This window comes from Syngnathus scovelli, chromosome 13 (genome assembly GCF_024217435.2).
Source record: "Syngnathus scovelli strain Florida chromosome 13, RoL_Ssco_1.2, whole genome shotgun sequence".
In the NCBI taxonomy this organism is placed as follows: Eukaryota; Metazoa; Chordata; class Actinopteri; order Syngnathiformes; family Syngnathidae; genus Syngnathus; species Syngnathus scovelli.
In genome coordinates, this window is record NC_090859.1 from 13,497,934 (window position 1) to 13,521,340 (window position 23,407).

Consider the following 23,407-nt stretch of genomic DNA (forward strand, 5'->3'; position numbering starts at 1 on the left):
AAAATATATTTCAGTAATTACTTAAACTTTCATCCATCCATCCATTTTCTGAACCGCTTAGTCCCCACGGGGGTCGCGGGCGTGCTGGAGCCTATCCCAGCCGTCATCGGGCAGTAGGCGGGGAACACCCTGAACCGGTTGCCAGCCAATCGCAGGGCACACAGAGACAAACAACCATTCGCACTCGCACTCACACCTAGGGACAATTTGGAGTGATCAATCGGCCTACCAAGCATGTTTTTGGGATGTGGGAGGAAACCGGAGTGCCCGGAGAAAACCCACGCAGGCTCGGGGAGAACATGCAAACTCCGCACAGGGAGGGCCGGAGGTGGAATCGAACCCGCACCCTCCTAACTGTGAGGCGGACGTGCTACCCAGTGCGCCACCGAGCCGCACTTAAACTTTCAGTGATCTTCTATATGCATTTAGATGTAATCTGTCACAAAGATAGTAAAGAAAATTAATTTGCAAATGTTCATTAATCATACTTGTCAACAAATTCCATTTGTTATCAGAGATGCCAGTTAACTTTTCTAGATTATTTTTATATATGTGTAATTTGTTGCTTGACTGAATTTGTTTTTAATTAAAATCAGAGCTCAAGCAACAGCACTATTTTTTTTCAGGATACAAAGTAATTTAAATTCAGTGTAAAGCGAATTTAATCAATGAATAATATATTCATTATAAATAATCAACCTGCAAATACTGCCTTTTAAATATGACCCTTAGAGTTCAGCGTGGATTTTGCTTGCCCTCAAGGTCATTACTTGAGAACATCGCAATATTGCTGCTGCGACAAAGGCAAAAAGCTGCTCCTCGTTTTTTTCCGAGCTTATGGAGCGAAGCAGACACGATCATAAAGATAAAGCTTAAATCCGGTTAAGTCCACCTCGGGATACACAAGGAGTGCCATCTTTGAGTAGCGTAACATTTTTGCCTTATGCCTTTTGTCTTCTACTACATTACACGCTTGGAGGGGGAAAAAAAGCAGCAGGCGGTACTTTATGGATACTTTTGAGGGCGAGTGGATGCTTGGATAGTCAGCAACTTTGGTTGCAATCAGTCACGGAAGTCTGGCGTGTCATCGTAGGAGTAACCTCAGTATCCCTTGAGGCGATTCTCAAGTGGGAAAAGCCTGGAAAGAAAACAAGAAGGCTCTTGATGGTGCAATCTGGGTGCTGAGTATATACAAAGAAAAGTGCTAGATGAACAAATTTGTTGATATTTTTCTACTTGCTTCCCCAGAATTGAAATTGTAAGTTGTAACCATGTTCACAAAGCGTGTTTTTGTTCACCACAAGAGGGCAGCCCTGAGCACAATGTTGTTTTTTTACCCAAGCCTATTTTGATGGGGTTGATGCTTAATATTAAATCACAGTTTTTGACTTAACATTTCAAAATAAAACATGATGAATTAGTTTCTACATTAGGCCCTGTTTTAGACCACCTGCGCCACAACTTAGACCTGCTTTTATTTGGTCTAAGGGCGCGTCTACTTTCTAATTGTCAGCTGCGCCGTGGGAACACCCCGCCAGGCTGCAACAACAGTCTGCCAAATTCCCTAACACACATGCCTGGCTAAAAAAAATACAGCCACAATGTCACAGTTGATGTAAGCACGTTGCAATCACTCCCCTGATTCATTGTCTGAACTAAAAGTTTTTTTTTTTAAATATATAAATGGTGCTGCCTCTACGTCAGAGCCCATTTTCTGCAAACACAATCTGCAGCCACATTAACCCCCTACTGATAATTACAAATTTGATACGTTCAGACTTTTATCTCCCACGTGGAGATGTGAATTTCCAAAGTAGAACACGCAGTGGGGTATCCGCATGGGTTGGCACCCCCGGGGTATAAAACATCAGACTCATATTTGAACGTACACTAAACTGCGATAGCCGAAAAAGCAACATTGAGGGAAACCAGCAGGAGGACAATAAAAAGCAAAGGCAAACTTGTTAATTACATATTTTGAAAGTAGAGTTAACTCTAGCGGGAGTGTTTTAATTACCGCCGTGTTTGAAGTCTTGAGTCAGGACCTGGTGATTAAGACTAAAAACAAAATATTGATATCTAGAACCTCTACAAAATGTGTTCAGTGAGTGGAAAGTCAAAGTTTTCACCGCAATCACAAGACGAATAAATATCTCAAATTTGCAGCTGCCTTCGATTCAAACAAATTTAGGAATCCAAAATACTTGCAGCAGCAATCAAAAATTAGTTAAGTTTGGGAATTAAGTCAAGCATATAATTGCCCGCTTTGGGCACTCGCTCTTGTCCTTGCATTTGCCTAACTGATGATTTATTGATTCTGTTTTTAGGGGGTGAGATTAATGAAACCAAAGTAATCATTTCAAATGTAATTTGCCTATGTTTGGATCCCATGGTTAATTCAATGCCTCCCAAATAAAGCCTCTAGTGCAGATGGACTTAAATAAACTTTTTGTTTACTCTGTGCGGGGGAAAAAAGATCACTACGATTCGTTCCAACTGAACACATCCTACTAGCTCTCGATGTACAGTACATTAAACGGAACTCAGCTAAGGGCGTGCAGAGGTGAGTCATAATTCTCTCATAGCACAAGCATCTAATTCCATATCTATTTTAGCCGCAGCTGGCATAAGTACAACTGCGCTTATGCCGACGGTTTCGTACTTTGTGCACGGAGCAGGTGACCTACAGAAATGACCTGAGCACGATTACAGCTGACCAAGCTGAACCTTTGCTGCTCAAGTCAAGTCCATCCTTCCATTATATGTTGCAAGGTAAGCTGAAGCCCAGGTGGCGGGTATTGTTGAAGGACGGCCATAGCGTAACATCTCCACACTAATTTCATGCCCCGTGCATTTCCAAGAAGCCACGCTTGCATGGTTTATTCATGAAATTTGTGTGAAATCATAAGTTTTGAAAATGGCAAGGGAATAGAAATCGATGTTTCCGCTGGAGCTTCCAAGATGGGTTTAATGATTTTCTCTCACATCAAAAATGCATTTATTCCAGTCATTTTGCACTTACACTAAAATTAAGCAAACAAAAATGAGAATAAATTGATGCGAATGGGGAATTTCTTCTGTATTGTGTGTTGTCATATTTAATCATGCCTAAAACCGTATGAAGGCATTGTTATTGTTAAACAGCTGAATTGATCTTCAAGTGTGAAGCTTCATTTTCTTATTGAATTACTACATGCTACATTTGAGCTGCAAACCAGTTGAACAATTAAAAAAAAAGCATAATCCCACCCAATTATAGGCTTTCACCTAAACATTAATAATTAAACAGCTAAGCAAATGGAGCTTATAAAAGCAAAATGCAATTTGCCGTGCCAAATGGATTTTGGGTCCCAAGTGTTTGTATTTGTATTGAGAAAAGGAAGATGCTTTTTTTTTTTAAATGTTTTTTTTTAAATGTTAATCAGTGCAATGTCACAATACGAGAGCATGAGTTATTTGATGATCCTTTAATTTACCACAATTTAAAAAACATATCACTTCCGTTTTATTTATTTTCGAATGTTTTATTTTGAAAATCAACCGGATTCTCTCTCTTACATCCCTGACCGACTCTTGACGTGTGTCAAGTTGTGTCGCTCGCCAAACGCTCACATAAAAATCCACAAGTTAGCAAAATGAGTCAAATAAACAGACGTGTTTGGGAAGTTTCTTTGCAATCTTCGAAAGGCCCAGTGAGCACTCGACACAAGAACCAAAAAGAAAAATGTCAGCAGACCTAGTTGAAATATTACGGTGACATTTATTTCCCAAGCGTGAACGAAGCTTCTCTGCACAATATGTGGCGAGCTCGGTGAGATTCTTCAACATATGTAAGTTCTTTCACATCATAATTAATGGCTAGCTCCATTGCAAACGCTAAAAAGTCTTTTAATATTGGTGGAAAAGAACAATGGATTCGCGTTTATTGTGTATTGACACCCCCCCCCCCCCTTTTAAGCTTACCATAAAACCTACACCCTTCAGCAAAGTACTTTAACTTGCCAAGTTCGTCATTAAATATTTATATGCACACTGTGAGTTGGTTTTGACCTGTGCATTTGGCAAAAAAACAAAAATATGTAGTCCCATGAAGCACTCAAGTGCATTTAAGTGCTTCATTATATTTATAGTTTTTAATTACTGATATATCCAATTTGGCTTCGCAACAGTCCCTGCGATTAAACTCTTGCAGTAATGGTTTGTGCAGTTCCCAGTTTTCGAGCCGTTAAATATTTTTATGTCTTGTTCTTCAAAAGCTGTCCAATCTGTTTCTACAACGTTTTTTAACTGTATGCCCATTGAAATGCACTGATAAAAAGACTGTAAATCTAAACTTTAGCATGGCATAGTCAGCTTGAATTGTATTAAATATAGTATGTATCAACAGCATAATTGTGGTTGAGGAAAATGCCGAGTTAGCAAACCACTAGTCACAGTGAGCAAAAAGTTCTCATGAAGCCCCGATGAATGGAAAATGTTAATGTAAGTCAATAATTTGCTCGAGTGTTTATTGTGAACTAGTTTCACGTTGTTAACAACAATACAAAAAGATTAAGTTGATATAATATTAGCATAATTTTTCATGTTTAACTAGCATTAATGCGGTGGTTTGGCAAGAAAGCATTAATTAAAGTCAACACTTGATTTGTTTGTGTGATGAGTCCAATATTTGTTTTTGTCGGAGCCAGGGGCTTTGAGGTGGTAGGTGGAGTTTCAATCAATGTCTTCTGGGCTAGCGAGACAAATTCGCTTGGCCTCAGATGAGCAACATCAATCCAGAACAGCAGGTTTCAACACGGTGTAATTTGTTTGTGTTTGCGAAGGAGCCATCATTTTAGGTTTTGAGAAGAGATGCACTTTTTGTTAGTAGAGCTTTTCACTTCCCTTCGGTAATTGGTCTAATCAAAAGCAATCATAAGGTAATTTGACAATATTTCGACCTCGAAAAACAACCGTTTCATTAAAAACATTTGATTGGAAGTATGACTTTACAAAATGGCTCGAATTGCTGTTTTCACATTTTCATCAGATCAAATAATAAAGGCAACCTTTTTTTTAACACCAGAAAGTATCAAAAGTTTGACAAATGTAAATATGTGCAGTCAAAATGTGGTCAGTATAGAAAAGAGGAATGCCAGCAAGGAAGGGGGCGGGGCTTGCTAGGTCAGGTGGGCTTGTCCACAGAGGTTTTCTCATCAGCAGGATGGAAACACTTGACTTTCGAAGGCGTCTGCGCTGGACAGGGGGACTAACGCAGGAGGGCTGAGTGAGCGCCGTTCTGGAAAGTTGCAAGCCTGGGGAAGGTAAGAATTGTATTTTTCCTCCCCTTCCATCCATCTTCCCAACTACTGACTTTCCCGGCTACTCAATGACAGTATTTGGATTTCTCTTCCTCCCAAGAGCAGACTATGAACGTAACTACTGGCTATTTACATAATCAGTCCATACTATTAATTTATGCATTCATCTTGGGGCTTCCATACAATTATCACATTTGTCAACTCATTTCTGGTTTGTTAATGCGCATTAGGCATGCTCCCTTTTGCAGCTTCATTTGAAATTTTAATTAGAACGTTTTGGGGTTTTTTTTCAACCCAAAATGAAAATAAATTAAATACTTTGATCTTAACAAGGTTTGTGATGTAAAACGCTTAATTAAATTATTTCATCTAAAGACGTATTTGCTATTTGAGGATATCAGTGAGACTATGAATGAGGGTGGGACGTGTTTGTCTGATGAGCGACCAATCCTGGTTGTAGTTCGCTTTTCATCCAAAGTCAGCTCTGAGCCTGAAAGTAAAGACAACAAATGGAAGGAGTGACATCTCCTGAGACCAATGCTCAAAGTACGCATTGCGCAACAGAAAGGGGAGGGAAAAAAGCCGCCAACGTTCAAGGTTGATAAACCCTAATGATGACAGTCATGGAGAAATTCAATTACGACTTGAAGCCGCCCAGAGAGAACCGCATTCAGGAAATGGACCTTAAATGTGAAGCCATTCATCACAGTTTACTTGGCAGAGTGCGCGTGAGGGGGAATGAGGGGAAAGAAGAAGAAAAAAAAACAACACTGGATGCCATTGCACCTGGAATATTTGCAGTACAATGCAGCACTAGAATAATATCACATTATCAAAGCTGACGTCATTTGCTTCCTCATTCTAATCAGAAAATGGCCCCAAAACTGAATAATTCATTCTCTAGCTTTGATATGTTTGTTTTATTGTAGAGCTGGCAAAATGACCTCTGATGTCTTCAAAATTGTAAACTCCACTTAATTAATATGACAAAAAGTCAGCCACATTGCTATTCAGACTACAAAAATCAACAGCAAATTGGATTTTTGGTGGCCTTTAATAAAATTTTGATGCGGCCTCTTGGCTGAGCATGCTGCCCCCTGCAGGTGGACTGCAATATTCCCTCCTCACAGCCCCCCCACCACCACCACCTCACCCCTATCACAGATTTAAAAAAAAAAATTGTCAGAATGATTACTCATAAAAATATTATGTTAACACGCTATTGTCGAAACCGAAATGTTGTGTTTACACGGAAACTGCCGAGGGCAAGACATTTTGTTGACTCTCCGGTGAGAGTGGCAAACTTTGGCAAAGGGCTAACAAGCGGCAGAGAAACAAGAAAGCCTTTTCGGCTTCCGCGTTTGTATTGCTGGACACCAAATAATTTGTTCCCAGTGTAGAAAAACTTTCCATTCATTTATCATTGATCAATATTCCAAAACCTCCAACTACTCTCACATGAATGCCAAAGAAAATGCTAAATAAATAAATGTATTTCACATTAGTAGTCTGAAGGTGGCACTAGGCTGCCTGCGGGGTAAACTACAGAGTCTGGTTAAGAATTATTTCTGTAATTAAAATATATTGAATTTATTTTATTTATTTTTGTAACGAGCTTGTGCTGTCGGAATTTTAATGTTCAGTTATTTCAAAGGTTATCTCGAAAGTGACATTTGTTTGTTTTTCTGAATGTATGGGTTTATTGGGCATTTGGAGATATGCTTTTAAAATATGGAAAACAACTTCTATACATAATTATGACTGAAGAGAGAAGTCTGTCCCACAGGCCCTTCGCTATCTGCAAATGCCTCCCTGATTATTAATTTTTTTTCTGTGTGGAAAAGACTCATTTTATGCGCAACCCAATTCCCGGCATAATTGTAAACACATTATTTCTGATCTCTGTTTAGGATGGAAATTAGTGAAGCTTGTCTGCTTAAGAGTTTGCCTCTAAAATTTTGGAAACTCCTGTTAATGATGCCGTGCGAGTTAACCTTTGACCTTTGAATCTCAACCTAAAATGATGACTGCAAATAATCCCCTACTAATGCATTTTTGGGATTTGTGCCAATATGTGATTTGTAAGGACACCTGAGCGCTGGAGGTGAGACCAAAGTAGATGACTCTGACCTATTTCAAACCATTCCCTCAAAGTGGGACTCGGAGAATTGGACTCTTTAGCCATATGGGAGTCGTAAAGTCTCTGGCTCGTGACTTTCCATTTCACGTTTCATCCGCGCTCGCTTTTAATACAAAAGTGCAATGGCAGCAGAATGTCAAATGATAAATGGTCGTATTATATTTTAATCTATTGGAGCGTTAAAGGCCTTCTCACCCTTTGCAGATGGATGGATGGATGCATGGATGGATGGATAGATGGATAGATGGATGGATGAGTAGATCTTTTTCCACTTATAAAACAACATATTAATTTCACTTTGCTCTTTTTCTGTTGTTTGATCAGGTCTCTCGCCTGGAACACTTGCCAGCACGGATGAACGCCCGACCCAAAGCCCACCGGTGATCGCCTCGTAAAGTATGAACATTTGTTATTTCCATTATGCCCCCTCCGGAAGGATTATGACACGCTGTGGCCGCATTTGTCTCTCTAAATATGACAGTCTGCCAAGAAAAACCTCTGGCTGCGAAGTGTGATGAAAGAAACCGCATCGACGACTTAATTACAAGATGAAAAGTTTCAGGAGCCACTGGGTGCAGATGGAGCCACTTTGACAACACCTGGTAGCAGAAAAAAAAGGAGCCAAATTCGATCCAGAGCATGAGTGTTTTTTCAAGCGAAGAGACTTGTCATACTTGCAACTCCACCACGGAGCCAGAGGTGGACGTGGCCAAAGCGGTCTTTTTAGCGATCGTGCTGGTGGTCTTTGTGGTCTTCGGCGTCCTGGGCAACATCTTGGTGATCCTCTCGGTGGTGTGCCATCGCCACTGGCGTTCCGTGACTCATTACTTCATCGCCAACCTAGCGGCCGCCGACCTTCTGCTCAGCTCGGCCGTCGTGCCTTTCACCGCCACTTCCGAGGCGCTGGGTCGATGGGTGTTTGGACGCTTTTTCTGCAGCGTCTGGGCCGCTCTGGACGTCCTTTGCTGCACCGCCTCCATCCTCAGTCTGTGCGTGATCTCTATCGACCGCTACCTGGCCGTTAGCTACCCTTTGCGCTACCCGGCCATGGCTACCGGCCGACGAGGCCTGGCCGCCGTGGCTGCTCTCTGGGGACTCTCGGCGGCCATCTCCGTGGGCCCTCTGTTTGGATGGAAACAACCCGACCCGGAAGAGGAAACAGTGTGCCAAATCACGGAGGAGCCCGTCTACGCCTTGTTCTCGGCTTTAGGATCTTTCTACATACCGCTGGCAATCATCCTCTTCATGTATTGTCGCGTGTATAGTGTGGCGAAGAGAGGGAAGGAGACTCTCAAGAAATGCGGAGATGGAGCAGGAGTGGAGACAGAAGGGGTGGTTCTGAGGGTGCACAGAGGGAACGCCGCTCAAAGGAACAAGCACGAAGAGGACAACGGCACCGGGAGGCACAAACACATCGCCGGTAACCTACCCAAGATGCTCAAGATGCCAAGGGAGGAGAAAGCAGCCAAGACCCTTGGGGTGGTCGTGGGGTGCTTCGTTCTGTGTTGGCTCCCTTTTTTCCTGGTCTTACCAATTGGTAAGTAACTCCTAACATGATGGGAAAATCAAGCTTCAAAAAAATCTGTTGTCATTTTTGACCAACAGTGCCATCTAGGGGAGTTGCAAAGTACAACTGCTTTGTGAAGCAAATTTGAAGCTTCCTTTTCCCATTACCATAAATAAATGTTATCTAAACATCCAAAGCTCAAACTGTTTATGTTTGGTCAAGGGTCATATTATTAACTATAATTCTTCCATCAAGTTATTCAATCCAAGCCCCAGAAAGAAGCAAAAATAATGTTTACGCATTAGCACGAACGTTAGTAGCGCTATCTTGTTCCAGATTATCATTACAATCTTCAAAGTTTCATTTGCTTTGCTATCTGATGCATCAGATAATCGAGTTTGCTTTGATTTCACGTTCTTGTTGAAAGTTAATTATAGAATTCTTCATGTGGCACTGATGTTGCGTTCACGTCGTTAAAATACCTCCTGGAAAACATTATTGTCACGGCGGGTTCGGATCAGGATTAAGGTTAGGCCATTATGCCACGCCTTTAGCTTTTCCAAGAAGACACATCAAGAATCCAATCACAAAGTAAATTTAAATCACACACATTAGAGCAGAATGGACTTTGACTGCCAGATGGAATTGAATGAGCATCCCTTCAATGAAAGCTATTACAGATAACAAGCATGAGCTTTAATGGGCTGTAATGCTCGCAGGCTTCCTCGGTCACCGACGAACCTCTCAGGACTCTTGCGTCATCGCAGAAGGAGTTATGCATTTCAATCAAGGCAAACATTTACGCTTCGCTCGTTCCAGCTCCCGGGCAACAAGAGCCAAAAATATTCCTAAACACATTGTGGGGAAGCTTCTTGATTTGCCATTGGTATTCTCTAAGCGGCTAACAATATGTTAATTTCCAGTTGGTCTTGTTGCAGGATCAATGTTCCCATCCTGGAAGCCTCCTGAGACGGTATTTAAGATCACCTTCTGGCTGGGCTACTTCAACAGTTGCATTAACCCCATCATCTATCCGTGCTTCAGCCAGGAGTTCAAGAGAGCCTTCCACAACGTCCTCCACGGGCGCTGCTGGAGGAACTCACAAACCCAAGGTCCTCACAGTCCAGGCCTGGTAGGGAGTACCCTTCATTTGTCGAGACCCAATGTTGTTTCGTCATGGCGTTGCTGCGGGAGGCTGCACGGGTCCTCTGAAGGCGCTTCCGAAGATTCGACTTCAGCGATCCGGAGCAAGAAGAGTCTTCTGAGGTCATGGTGCTTCTCGACTCATCAAAGTCCAGTCCCCGAGAACTCAGCCGCAAAGGTCTTGCAGCTTTCCCTTCATGTTAAAGGGGAGCCGGTTTGATGAAATTGTCAATCCAAGGCACCATGCACAAGTTGGAAAACAAAAAACGTTGAAAATGAATCGATGAAACGTCTTTTTCTTTCTATTTATTTGCCATGTCTGGAAAGTAGTGCTTGAATTAAAAAAAAAAAAAAGATTTTTTTCTGCTGCAGGCAAGAGAAGTGATACCTGAGCAGGCTTATCTGTCAAGTGCAGGACGATGAAGGAATTCCTTCCAGGCAAATAATTTGTCATTTTGAAGTTACCTGAGGGGAGATCACAAGAAGCAGCGCTGTCAATATTCCATTTTCACTCTCATGTTTGAACTCTATTGGCTCAACTTTGAACACTTTCAAAAAGTGTCTCCAATATGCTTTCTCGGGGTCAAAAGAAATGTGACTGAATTCAGCATGGCTGGGTAGAATATATTTTTGGACTTGTTGGCTTTATTTTCCCCCTTCTGCTCATGTAAATTGAAATTTGTTGATTTGAAATTTTTGTCACATTTTTTGTGATTCAAATCTATGCATGCACTGGAGGCGGTTCAGTGAAAATCAAATGCACAAACCTTCAAAATGAATAATTCACAGCATATTTACCCAATCCATGTTTGGCTTCTCCTTCCCAAAACGAGCCACTCGCATATATTATCGTCTTCATGTGTGGGCATGTGTCTTTTTTAATTTTGCATACTGGATCTTAATAACAAGCCTTACTATGTATTTTGTTCATTTCAAATTGTCAATGTAAAGTATAACTTTTATTTCAAAAATTGTTGTGTATAGTAAGACTCTTAAAAATGACCATGTATACTAAGGTTTTTTTTTTCATGACCATGTATAGTAAGAAAAAAAAAGATGTCCATTATGTCCTGTCCAATTGATCTTCTCTACAGCAAATTCCGTTGAACTTCAAATTAAGACCTTTACTTTCATCTACTGGTAAAAAAAAAAAAAAAGTGAGTGAGTGAGTGAGTGAGTGAGTGAGTGAGTGAGTGAGTGAGTGAGTGAGTGAGTGAGTGAGTGAGTGAGTGAGTGAGTGAGTGAGTGAGTCAAAAGAATGAATATTTTCAGTGAAGGAGAGTGAATGAATCCCTTCCTAAAGTGATTGTTTTTTTTTCTTCAGTTCATATGACTTCAACCAGTAGGTGTCGGTAATGCGCATTGAAGCTGGTGCCACCTCGCAGTAAAACAAAACGAAGAAGAAAATGACGTCACTTCCCGCTCACCAATTGAATGGCTCTGTGAGTGAACGGGTCAGTGAGTGGTTTGCATTTCCAGTTCATCGCGAGAACGCATCAGTGAGGGAACGAATCCGGACTTTCCCGTTCGCGACCGAGGCAATGGGTTAACGGCCTTCCTTCCCGTGCATCAGTCAGTGAACGTGTTGCGTCTCCCTGCTGACGTGATCTAAGCCAGAAGGTAGATTTACGATTTTCAAGGAAAGACAGAACCTCCCACTGAATCACCTCAGTGGCCCAGTGGTATTGTGTCCACCCTGAGACTGAAACCCCGATCGAGTCATACTTAGACTTAACGAGGGAAACTTGTAGGAATGCGGCCCTCAAGGACTGGACTTGGCCACCCCTGCCTTACACGGAGTGCCAAAAGTCCCCATGATCGTGAGCAGCAGGGGGGGCCCCATTTCAACCCCTTACACTGAGTGCCAAGCAGGGAAGAAATGAGTACCATTGTTATGATGGTCACTGGTATGACCCGGCTGGGGGTTTGAACCCACAACCTCCCAAACTCAGGGCGGACACTCTCCTCTTAGGCCACTGAGCTGGTAAACACTTGTATCGTAGTATAACACTTATAGTCGTTTTTGAATAACGTGTATGTATACGCCTAAATATTGTTATCCTTTTAATATTATTATTTTTAATAAACATTTATGTTAAAACTTGTCTGGCGTCTTTAATTCGCCAATTAAAACATAAAAATCAGACATTTGGTTAACTGCTTTATATGACAAAATGTGTAGGTACACTACACCAGGTTAAAAAAAAAAGAGAATAAATAAATAAAGGGTTAATTGCACAACAGAAACATTTCTTCACTGATCTAGTTGCTTGTGAGCTGCTCCATAAAACCATACATGTTCCATGCACTGAGAGCAAGGCTTCCATAGGGTAGTGGTTGCTGCTCTGGGCTTTCACCCCAGCGACCCAGGTTCGAAACTCAGTGGGACCCAAAAAAATTTTAGCACAGAAAATTTGCAACACAGTTGCTCGTGTAACCATAAAACCATACAACCATACATGTTCCATTCACTGAGAGCAAGGCTTCCATAGGGTAGTGGTTACTGCTCTGGGCTTTCACCCCAGCGACCCAGGTTCGAATCTCAGTGGGACCCAAAAGAATTTTAGCACAGAAAATTTGCAAGTTGCTCGTGTAACCATAAAACCATACAACCATACATGTTCCATGCACTGAGAGCAAGGCTTCCATAGGGTAGTGGTTACTGCTCTGGGCTTTCACCCCAATGACCCAGGTTCGAATCTCAGTGGGACCCAAAAAATTTGCAACACAGTTGCTCGTGTAACCATAAAACCCTACATGTTCCATGCCCTGAGAGCAAGGCTTCCATAGGGTAGTGATTACTGCTCTGGGCTTTCACCCCAGCGACCCAGGTTCGAATCTCAGTGGAACCCAAAAAAATTTTAGCACAGAAAATTTGCCACAGTTGCTCGTGTAACCATAAAACCATACAACCATACATGTTCCATGCCCTGAGAGCAAGGCTTCCATAGGGTAGTGGTTACTGCTCTGGGCTTTCACCCCAGCGACCCAGGTTCGAATCTCAGTGGGACCCAAAAAAATTTTAGCACAGAAAATTTGCAACAGTTGCTCGTGTAACCATAAAACCATACAACCATACATGTTCCATGCACTGAGAGCAAGGCTTCCATAGGGTAGTGGTTACTGCTCTGGGCTTTCACCCCAGCGACCCAGGTTCGAATCTCAGTGAGACCCAAAAAAATTTTAGCACAGAAAATTTGCAACAGTTGCTCGTGTAACCATAAAACCCTACATGTTCCATGCACTGAGAGCAAGGCTTCCATAGGGTAGTGGTTACTGCTCTGGGCTTTCACCCCAGCGACCCAGGTTCAAATCTCAGTGGGACCCAAAAAATTTTACCACAGAAAATGTGCAACACAGTTGCTCGTGTAACCATAAAACCATACATGTTCCATGCACTGAGAGCAAGGCTTCCATAGGGTAGTGGTTACTACTCTGGGCTTTCACCCCAGCGACCCAGGTTCGAATCTCAGTGGGACCCAAAAAATTTTACCACAGAAAATGTGCAACACAGTTGGTTGTGTAACCATAAAACCCTACATGTTCCATGCACTGAGAGCAAGGCTTCCATAGGGTAGTGGTTACTACTCTGGGCTTTCACCCCAGTGACCCAGGTTCGAATCTCAGTGGGACCCAAAAAATTTTACAACAGAAAATTTGCAACCCAGTTGCTCGTGTAACCATAAAATCATGCATGTTCCATGCACTGAGAGCAAGGCTTCCATAGGGTAGTGGTTAGTGCTCTGGGCTTTCACCCCAGTGACCAAGGTTCGAATCTCAGTGGGACCAAAACATTTTTCATCATAGACTATTTGCAACACAGTTGCTCGTGTAACCATAGAACCATACATGTTCCACGCACTGAGAGCAAGGCTTCCATAGGGTAGTGGTTAGTGCTCTGGGCTTTCACCCCAGTGACCCAGGTTCGAATCTCAGTGGGACCAAAAAATTTTTATCATAGAAAAGTTGCAACATGCAACAACCATACACTTCCTTAGAGCTAGAGTTAGGTTTAAAGTTAGGGTTAGAGCTAGAATTAGGTTTAGAGCTAGTGTTAGGGTTAGCGCTAGGGTTAGGGTTACAGCTAGGGTTAGGGTTTGAGCTAGGGTTAGGGTTTGAGCTAGGGTTAGGGTTAGAGTTAGGGTAGGGTTAGGGTAGGGTTAGGGTTAGAGCTAGGGTTAGGGTTAGAGCTAGAGCTAGAGCTAGAGCTAGAGCTAGAGCTAGGGTTAGAGCTAGAGTTAGGGTTAGGGTTAGAGTTAGGGTAGGGTTATGGTTGGGTTAGGGCTAGAGCTAAGGTTAGGGTTAGAGCTAGGGTTAGGGTTAGAGCTAGAGCTAGAGTTAGGGTTAGAGCTAGAGTTAGGGTTAGGGTTAGAGTTAGGGTAGGGTTATAGGTAGGGTTATGGTTGGGTTAGGGTTAGAGCTAGAGCTAAGGTTAGGGTTAGAGCTAGGGTTAGTGTTAGAGCTAGGGTTAGAGCTAGGGTTAGGGTTAGAGCTAGGGTTAAGGTTAGGGTTAGAGCTAGTACTAGGGTTAGGGTTAGAGCTAGGGTTAGGGTTACAGCTAGTGTTAGGGCTAGGGTTAGAGCTAGGGTTAGAGCTAGGGTTAGGGTTAGAGCTAGAGTTCGAGCTAGTTAGTGCTAGGGTTAGAGCTAGGGTTAGAGCTAGGGTTAGGTTTAGGGCTAGAGTTAGAGCTAGGGTTAGAGCTAGGGTTAGGGTTAGAGCTAGTGTTAGGGTTAGACCTAGGGTTAGGGTTAGAGCTAGGGTTAGAGCTAGGGTTAGAGCTAGGGTTAGGGTTAGAGCTAGTGTTAGAGCTAGGGTTAGGGTTAGAGCTATGGTTAGGGTTAGAGCTAGGGTTAGAGCTAAGGTTAGGGTTAGAGCTAGGGTTAGAGCTAGGGTTAGGGTTAAGGTTAGAGCTAGGGTTAGGGTTAGAGCTAGAGTTAGGGTTAGGGTTGGAGCTCGGGTTAGAGCTAGGGTTAGAGCTAGGGTTAGGGTTAGAGCTAGGGTTAGGGTTAGAGCTAGGGTTAGCGTTAGGGTTAGGGTTAGGGCTAGGGTTAGAGCTAGGGTTAGGGTTAGACCTAGAGTTAGGGTAAGACCTAGGGTTAGGGTTAGAGCTAGTGTTAGTGTTAGAGCTAGGGTTAGGGTTAGAGCTATGGTTAGGGTTAGGGTTAGAGCTAGGGTTAGGGTTAGGGTTAGAGCTAGGGTTAGGCTTAGGGTTAGGGTTAGAGCTAGGGTTAGAGCTAGGGTTAGAGCTAGGGTTAGGGTTAGACCTAGAGTTAGGATAATACCTAGGGTTAGGGTTAGAGCTAGGGTTAGGGTTAGAGCTAGGGTTAGAGCTAGTGTTAGAGCTAGGGTTAGGGTTAGAGCTATGGTTAGGGTTAGAGCTAGGGTTAGAGCCAGGGTTAGGTTTAGAGCTAGGGTTAGGGTTAGAGCTAAGGTTAGAGCTAGAGCTAGGGTTAGGGTTAGAGCTAGTTGGAGCTAGGGTTAGAGCTAGGGTTAGAGCTAGAGCTAGGGTTGGGGTTAGGGTTAGAGCTAGGGTTAGAGCTAGAGTTAGGGTTAGAGCTAGGGTTAGAGCTAGGGTTAGGGCTAGGGTTAGGGTTAAGGTTAGAGCTAGGGTTAGGGTTAGAGCTAGAGTTAGGGTTAGAGCTAGGGTTAAGGTTAGAGTTAGAGCTAGAGCTAGGGTTAGGGTTTGAGCTAGAGCTAGGGTTAGGGTTAGGGTTAGAGCTAGGGTTATGGTTAGGGTTAGAGCTAGAGCTAGGGTTAGGGTTAGAGCTAGGGTTAGAGCTAGGGTTAGCGCTAGAGTTAGGGTTAGGGCTAGGGTTAGAGCTAGGGTTAGAGCTAGGGTTAGGGTTAGAGCTAGGGTTAGGGTTAGAGCTAGGGTTAGGGCTAGGGTTAGCGGTAGGGTTAGGGTTAGAGCTAGGGTTAGAGTTAGTGCGAGGGTTAGGGTTAGAGCTAGGGTTAGAGCTAGGGTTGGGGTTAGGGTTAGAGCTAGGGTTAGAGCTAGGGTTAGGGTTAGAGCTAGGGTTAGGGTTGGGGTTAGAGCTAGGGTTAGAGCTAGGGTTAGGGTTAGAGCTAGAGTTCGAGCTAGTTAGTGCTAGGGTTAGAGCTAGGGTTAGAGCTAGGGTTAGGGTTAGAGCTAGGGTTAGGTTTAGGGCTAGAGTCAGAGCTAGGGTTAGAGCTAGGGTTAGAGCTAGTGTTAGGGTTAGACCTAGGGTTAGGGTTAGAGCTAGGGATAGAGCTAGGGTTAGAGCTAGGGTTAGGGTTAGAGCTAGGGTTAGGGTTAGAGCTAGGGTTGGGGTTAGGGTTAGAGCTAGGGTTAGAGGTAAGGTTAGGGTTAGAGCTAGAGCTAGAGTTAGGGTTAGAGCTAGGGTTAGGGCTAGGGTTAGGGTTAGGGTTAGGGTTAAGGTTAGAGCTAGGGTTAGGGTTAGAGCTAGAGTTAGGGTTAGGGTTAGAGCTAGGGTTAGAACTAGGGTTAGAGCTAGGGTTAGGGTTAGGGTTAGAGCTAGGGTTAGGGTTAGGGTTAGAGCTAGGGTTAGGGTTAGGGTTAGAGCTAGGGTTAGAGCTAGGGTTAGAGCTAGGTTTAGGGTTAGACCTAGAGTTAGGGTAAGACCTAGGGTTAGGGTTAGAGCTAGGGTTAGGGTTAGAGCTAGGGTTAGGGTTAGAGCTAGTGTTAGTGTTAGAGCTAGGGTTAGGGTTAGAGCTATGGTTAGGGTTAGGGTTAGAGCTAGGGTTAGAGCCAGGGTTAGGTTTAGAGCTAGGGTTAGGGTTAGAGCTAAGGTTAGAGCTAGAGCTAGGGTTAGGGTTAGAGCTAGTTGGAGCTAGGGTTAGAGCTAGGGTTAGAGCTAGAGCTAGGGTTGGGGTTAGGGTTAGAGCTAGGGTTAGAGCTAGAGTTAGGGTTAGAGCTAGGGTTAGGGTTAGGGTTAGGGTTAGAGCTAGAGCTAGGGTTAGGGCTAGGGTTAGGGTTAAGGTTAGAGCTAGGGTTAGGGTTAGAGCTAGAGTTAGGGTTAGAGCTAGGGTTAAGGTTAGAGTTAGAGCTAGAGCTAGGGTTAGGGTTTGAGCTAGAGCTAGGGTTAGGGTTAGGGTTAGGGTTAGAGCTAGGGTTAGGGTTAGGGTTAGGGTTAGGGTTAGAGCTAGAGCTGGCGCTAGGGTTGGGGTTAGGGTTAGAGCTAGGGTTAGCGCTAGAGTTAGGGTTAGGGCTAGGGTTAGAGCTAGGGTTAGAGCTAGGGTTAGGGTTAGAGCTAGGGTTAGGGTTAGATCTAGGGTTAGGGCTAGGGTTAGCGGTAGGGTTAGGGTTAGAGTTAGAGCTAGGGTTAGAGTTAGTGCGAGGGTTAGGGTTAGAGCTAGGGTTGGGGTTAGGGTTAGAGCTAGGGTTAGAGCTAGGGTTAGGGTTAGAGCTAGGGTTAGGGTTAGAGCTAGGGTTAGGGTTAGGGTTAGAGCTAGGGTTAGAGCTAGGGTTAGAGCTAGGGTTAGGGTTAGGGTTAGAGCTAGGGTTAGGGTTAGCGGTAGGGTTAGGGTTAGAGTTAGGCTTAGAGCTAGGGTTAGAGCTAGGGTTAGGGTTAGGGTTAAAGCTAGGGTTAGGGTTAGGGTTAGAGCTAGGGTTAGGGTTAGGGTTAGGGTTAGAGCTAGGGTTAGAGCTAGGTTTAGGGTTAGACCTAGAGTTAGGGTAAGACCTAGGGTTAGGGTTAGAGCTAGGGTTAGGGTTAGAGCTAGGGTTAGAGCTAGGGTTAGGGTTAGAGCTAGGGTTAGGGTTAGAGCTAGGGTTAGGGTTAGGGTTAGAGCTAGGGTTAGAGCTAGGGTTAGAGCTAGGGTTAGGGTTAGGGTTAGAGCTAGGGTTAGGGTTAGAGCTAGGGTTAGGGTTAGAGCTAGGGTTAGGGTTAGGGTTAGAGCTAGGGTTAGAGCTAGGGTTAGAGCTAGGGTTAGGGTTAGGGTTAGAGCTAGGGTTGGGGTTAGGGTTAGAGCTAGGGTTAGAGCTAGGGTTAGGGTTAGAGCTAGGGTTAGGGTTAGAGCTAGGGTTAGGGTTAGGGTTAGAGCTAGGGTTAGAGCTAGGGTTAGAGCTAGGGTTAGGGTTAGGGTTAGAGCTAGGGTTAGGGTTAGCGGTAGGGTTAGGGTTAGAGTTAGGCTTAGAGCTAGGGTTAGAGCTAGGGTTAGAGTTAGGGTTAGAGCTAGGGTTAGGGTTAGGGTTAGAGCTAGGGTTAGGGTTAGGGTTAGGGTTAGAGCTAGGGTTAGAGCTAGGTTTAGGGTTAGACCTAGAGTTAGGGTAAGACCTAGGGTTAGGGTTAGAGCTAGGGTTAGGGTTAGAGCTAGGGTTAGAGCTAGGGTTAGGGTTATAGCTAGGGTTAGGGTTAGAGCTAGGGTTAGGGTTAGAGCTAGGGTTAGAGCTAGGGTTAGAGCTAGGGTTAGGGTTAGGGTTAGAGCTAGGGTTAGGGTTAGCGGTAGGGTTAGGGTTAGAGCTAGGGTTAGAGTTAGTGCGAGGGTTAGGGTTAGAGCTAGGGTTAGGGTTAGAGCTAGGGTTAGGGTTAGAGCTAGGGTTAGGGTTAGGGTTAGAGCTAGGGCTAGAGCTAGGGTTAGAGCTAGGGTTAGGGTTAGGGTTAGGGTTAGAGCTAGGGTTAGGGTTAGCGGTAGGGTTAGGGTTAGAGTTAGAGCTAGGGTTAGAGTTAGTGCGAGGGTTAGGGTTAGAGCTAGGGTTGGAATTAGAGTGAGGGTTAGGGTTAGAGCTAGGGTTATGGTTAGATCTAGGCTTAGGGTTAGGGTTAGAGCTAGGGTTAGGGTTCGAGCTAGGGTTAGAGTTAGTGCGAGGGTTAGGGTTAGAGCTAGGCTTAGGGTTAGGGTTAGAGTTAGAGTGAGGGCTAGGGTTAGGGTTAGAGCTAGGGTTAGGGTTAGAATTAGAGTGAAGGTTAGGGTTAGGGCTAGAGTTAGAGCTAGGGTTAGGGTTACAGCTCGTTTTTTTTTTTCTTCAAAAAAAAAACCTACCGTGTATGGTAGTTTTTTTTTGAAAAAAAACTACCATTAAATGGTAGTTTAAAAAAAAACTACCATTAAATGGTAGTTTAAAAAAAAACTACCATACACGGTAGTTTTTGTTTTTTTTAAAAAAAACAAAAAAAAAAGAAACTACCATACATGGTAGTTTAAAAAAAACTACCATTAAATGGTAGTTTAAAAAAAAACTACCGTGTATGGTAGGTTTTTTTTGAAAAAAAAAAAGAAACTACCATACACGGTAGTTTAAAAAAAACTACCATTTAATGGTAGTTTAAAAAAAAAAAACTACCGTGTATGGTAGTTTTTTTGGGGGGGAAAAAAAGAAACTACATACATGGTACTTAAAAACCATTAAATGGTAGTTTAAAAAAAACTACCGTGTATGGTAGTAACCCTAACCCTAACCCTAAAAAAAAAAAAAAAAACGAGCTCTAACCCTAGCTCTAACTCTAACCCTAAGCCTAGCTCTAACCCTAACCTCACTCTAATTCTAACCCTAACCCTAGCTCTAGCTCTAACCTTAGCTCTAACCCTAACCCTAGCTCTAAACCTAGCTCTAACCCTAACCCTAGCTCTAACCCTAACCCTAACCCTAGCTCTAACCCTAACCCTAACCCTAACCCTAGCTCTAGCTCTAACCCTAACCCTAACCCTAACCCTAGCTCTAGCTCTAACCCTAACCCTAACCCTAGCTCTAACCCTAACCCTAACCCTAACCCTAGCTCTAGCTCTATCTCTAACCCTAGCTCTAACCCTTGCTCTAACCCTAACCCTAGCTCTAACCCTAACCCTAGCTCTAACCCTAACCCTAACCCTAATCCTAGCTCTAGCTCTAGCTCTAGCTCTAGCTCTAACCCTAACCCTAACCCTAGCTCTAACCCTAACCCTAACCCTAGCTCTAGCTCTAACCCTAACCCTAACCCTAGCTCTAACCCTAGCTCTAACCCTTGCTCTTACCGTAACCCTAACCCTAACCCTAGCTCTAACCCTAGCTCTAACCCTAGCTCTAACCCTAACCCTAACTCTAGCTCTAACCCTAACCCTAACCCTAGCTCTAGCTCTAACCCTAACCCTAACCCTAGCTCTAACCCTACCTCTAACCCTAACCCTAACCCTAGCTCTAACCCTAACCCTAACTCTAACCCTAAGCCTAGCTCTAACCCTAACCTCACTCTAATTCTAACCCTAACCCTAGCTCTAGCTCTAACCTTAGCTCTAACCCTAACCCTAGCTCTAAACATAACCCTGGCTCTAACCATCGCACTAACTCTAACCCTAGCACTAACCCTAGCTCTAACCCTAACCCTAGCTCTAACCCTAACCCTAGCTCTAACCCTAACCCTAGCTCTAGCTCTAACCCTAACTATAACCCTAACCCTAGCTCTAACCCTAACCCTAACCCTAGCTCTAGCTCTAACCCTAACCCTAGCTCTAACCCTTGCTCTAACCCTAACCCTAGCTCTAACCCTAACCCTAGCTCTAACCCTAACCCTAACCCTAGCTCTAGCTCTAGCTCTAGCTCTAGCTCTAACCCTAACCCTAACCCTAACCCTAGCTCTAACCCTAACCCTAACCCTAACCCTAGCTCTAGCTCTAACCCTAACCCTAACCCTAGCTCTAACCCTAGCTCTAACCCTTGCTCTTACCGTAACCCTAACCCTAACCCTAGCTCTAACCCTAGCTCTAACCCTAGCTCTAACCCTAACCCTAACTCTAGCTCTAACCCTAACCCTAGCTCTAACCCTAACCCTAGCTCTAGCTCTAACCCTAACCCTAACCCTAGCTCTAACCCTAGCTCTAACCCTAACCCTAACCCTAGCTCTAACCCTAACCCTAACTCTAGCTCTAACCCTAACCCTAGCTCTAACCTTAACCCTAGCCCTAACCCTAGCTCTAACCCTAACCCTAACCCTAGCTCTAACCCTAACCCTAGCTCTAGCTCTAACCCTAACCCTGGCTCTAACCCTAGCTGTAACCCTAACCCTAGCGCTAACCCTAACCCTAACACTAGCTCTAAACCTAATTCTAGCTCTAACCCTAACCCTAACCCTAACCCTAACCCTAACCCTTACCCTAACCCTAACCCTAGCTCTAACCCTAGCTCTAACCCTAGCTCTAACCCTAACTCTAGCTCTAGCTCTAACCCTAACCCTAGCTCTAGCTCTAACCCTAACCCTAGCTCTAACCCTAGCTCTAACCCTAACCCTAGCTCTAACCCTAACCCTAGGTATTATCCTAACCCTAGGTCTTACCCTAACTCTAGGTCTAACCCTAACCCTAGCTCTAACCCTAGCCCTAACCCTAACCCTAACGCTAACCCTAGCTCTAACCCTAACCCTAGCTCTAACCCTAACCCTAGCCCTAACCCTAGCTCTAACCCTAACCCTAACCCTAGCTCTAAAACTAACCCTAACCCTAGCTCTAGCTCTAACCCTAACCCTAGCTCTAACCCTAACCCTAGCTCTAACCCTAACCCTAGCTCTAACCCTAGCTCTAACCCTTGCTCTAACCCTAACCCTAACCCTAGCTCTAACCCTAGCTCTAACCCTAGCTCTAACCCTAACCCTAACTCTAGCTCTAACCCTAACCCTAGCTCTAACCTTAACCCTAACCCTAGCCCTAACCCTAGCTCTAACCCTAACCCTAGCTCTAACCCTAACCCTAACTCTAGCTCTAACCCTAACACTAGCCCTAACCTTAACCCTAACCCTAACCCTAACCCTAGCCCTAACCCTAGCTCTAACTCTAGCTCTAACCCTAACCTTAGCTCTAACCCTAACCCCAACCCTAGCTCTAACCCTAACCCTAGCTCTAACCCTAGCTCTAACCCTAGCTCTAACCCTAACCCTAGGTCTAACCCTAACACTAGCTCTAACCCTAACCCTAGCTCTAACCCTAGCTCTAACTCTAGCCCTAAACCTAACCCTAGCTCTAACTCTAGCTCTAACCCTAGCTCTAACCCTAGCACTAACTAGCTCGAACTCTAGCTCTAACCCTAACCCTAGCTCTAACCCTAGCTCTAACCCTAGCTCTAACACTAGCTCTAACCCCAACCCTAGTACTAGCTCTAACCCTAACCTTAACCCTAGCTCTAACCCTAACCCTAGCTCTAACCCTAGCTCTAACCCTAACACTAGCTCTAACCCTAGCTCTAACCCTAACCTTAGCTCTAGCTCTAACCCTAACCCAACCATAACCCTACCTATAACCCTACCCTAACTCTAACCCTATTCCTAACTCTAGCTCTAACCCTAACTCTAGCTCTAGCTCTAGCTCTAACCCTAGCTCTAACCCTAACCTTAGCTCTAGCTCTAACCCTAACCCAACCATAACCCTACCTATAACCCTACCCTAACTCTAACCCTAACCCTAACTCTAGCTCTAACCCTAGCTCTAGCTCTAGGTCTAGCTCTAGCTCTAGCTCTAACCCTAACCCTAGCTCTAACCCTAACCCTAGCTCTAACCCTAACCCTACCCTAACCCTAACTCTAACCCTAGCTCAAACCCTAACCCTAGCTGTAACCCTAACCCTAGCTCTAACCCTAACCCTAACACTAGCTCTAAACCTAATTCTAGCTCAACCCTAACTTTAAACCTAACTCTAGCTCTAAGGAAGTGTATAGTTATATGGTTACGCGAGCATGTTGCAACTTTTCTATGATAAAAAATTTTTTGGTCCCACTGAGATTCGAACCTGGGTCACTGGGGTGAAAGCCCAGAGCACTAACCACTACCCTATGGAAGCCTTGCTCTCAGTGCATGGAACATGTATGGTTCTATGGTTACACGAGCAACTGTGTTGCAAATAGTCTATGATGCAAAATGTTTTGGTCCCACTGAGATTCGAACCTGGGTCGCTGGGGTGAAAGCCCAGAGCACTAACCACTACCCTATGGAAGCCTTGCTCTCAGTGCATGGAACATGCATGATTTTATGGTTACACGAGCAACTGGGTTGCAAATTTTCTGTTGTAAAATTTTTTTGGTCCCACTGAGATTGGAACCCGGGTCGCTGGGGTGAAAGCCCAGAGAAGTAACCACTACCCTATGGAAGCCTTGCTCTCAGTGTATGGAACATGCATGGTTTTATGGTTACACGAGCAACTGTGTTGCAAATTTTCTGTGGTAAAATTTTTTGGGTCCCACTGAGATTCGAACCTGGGTCACTGGGGTGACAGCCCAGAGCAGTAACCACTACCCTATGGAAGCCTTGCTCTCAGTGCATGGAACATGTATGGTTGTATGGTTTTATGGTTACACGAGCAACTGTTGCAAATTTTCTGTGCTAAAATTTTTTTGGGTCCCACTGAGATTCGAACCTGGGTCGCTGGGGTGAAAGCCC

At 44.2% G+C, this 23,407-nt stretch overlaps 1 protein-coding gene across 4 annotated transcripts; it reads left to right on the top strand.

The window, feature by feature from the left end:
- Positions 1-411: 411 nt before the first annotated feature.
- On the top strand, positions 412-11,061 carry LOC125979668 (alpha-1A adrenergic receptor). Of its 4 annotated transcripts, none has more exons than XM_049738115.2 (5): positions 412-5,303; positions 7,765-7,836; positions 7,922-8,977; positions 9,886-9,920; positions 9,992-10,295. In XM_049738115.2, the coding sequence occupies exons 3-5, from the start codon at positions 8,080-8,082 to the stop codon at positions 10,157-10,159; spliced, it is 1,101 nt and encodes a 366-aa protein (XP_049594072.1). In that variant the 5' UTR covers positions 412-5,303; positions 7,765-7,836; positions 7,922-8,079; the 3' UTR covers positions 10,160-10,295. The 4 variants fall into 4 exon arrangements, with proteins under 4 accessions (XP_049594072.1, XP_068508903.1, XP_068508902.1 ...); XM_068652802.1 differs by having other exon boundaries at positions 416-3,830; positions 5,203-5,303; positions 9,886-11,061; XM_068652801.1 differs by having other exon boundaries at positions 416-5,303; positions 9,886-11,061.
- Positions 11,062-23,407: the final 12,346 nt, after the last annotated feature.

Excerpts from the sequence above, each read along its gene's own strand:
- LOC125979668 (XM_068652801.1), top strand. The coding sequence starts at position 8,080 with ATGAGTGTTTTTTCAAGCGAAGAGACTTGTCATACTTGCAACTCCACC. Across the intron at positions 8,978-9,885 it reads TTTCCTGGTCTTACCAATTG|GATCAATGTTCCCATCCTGG; the intron begins GTAAGTAACTCC and ends GTCTTGTTGCAG.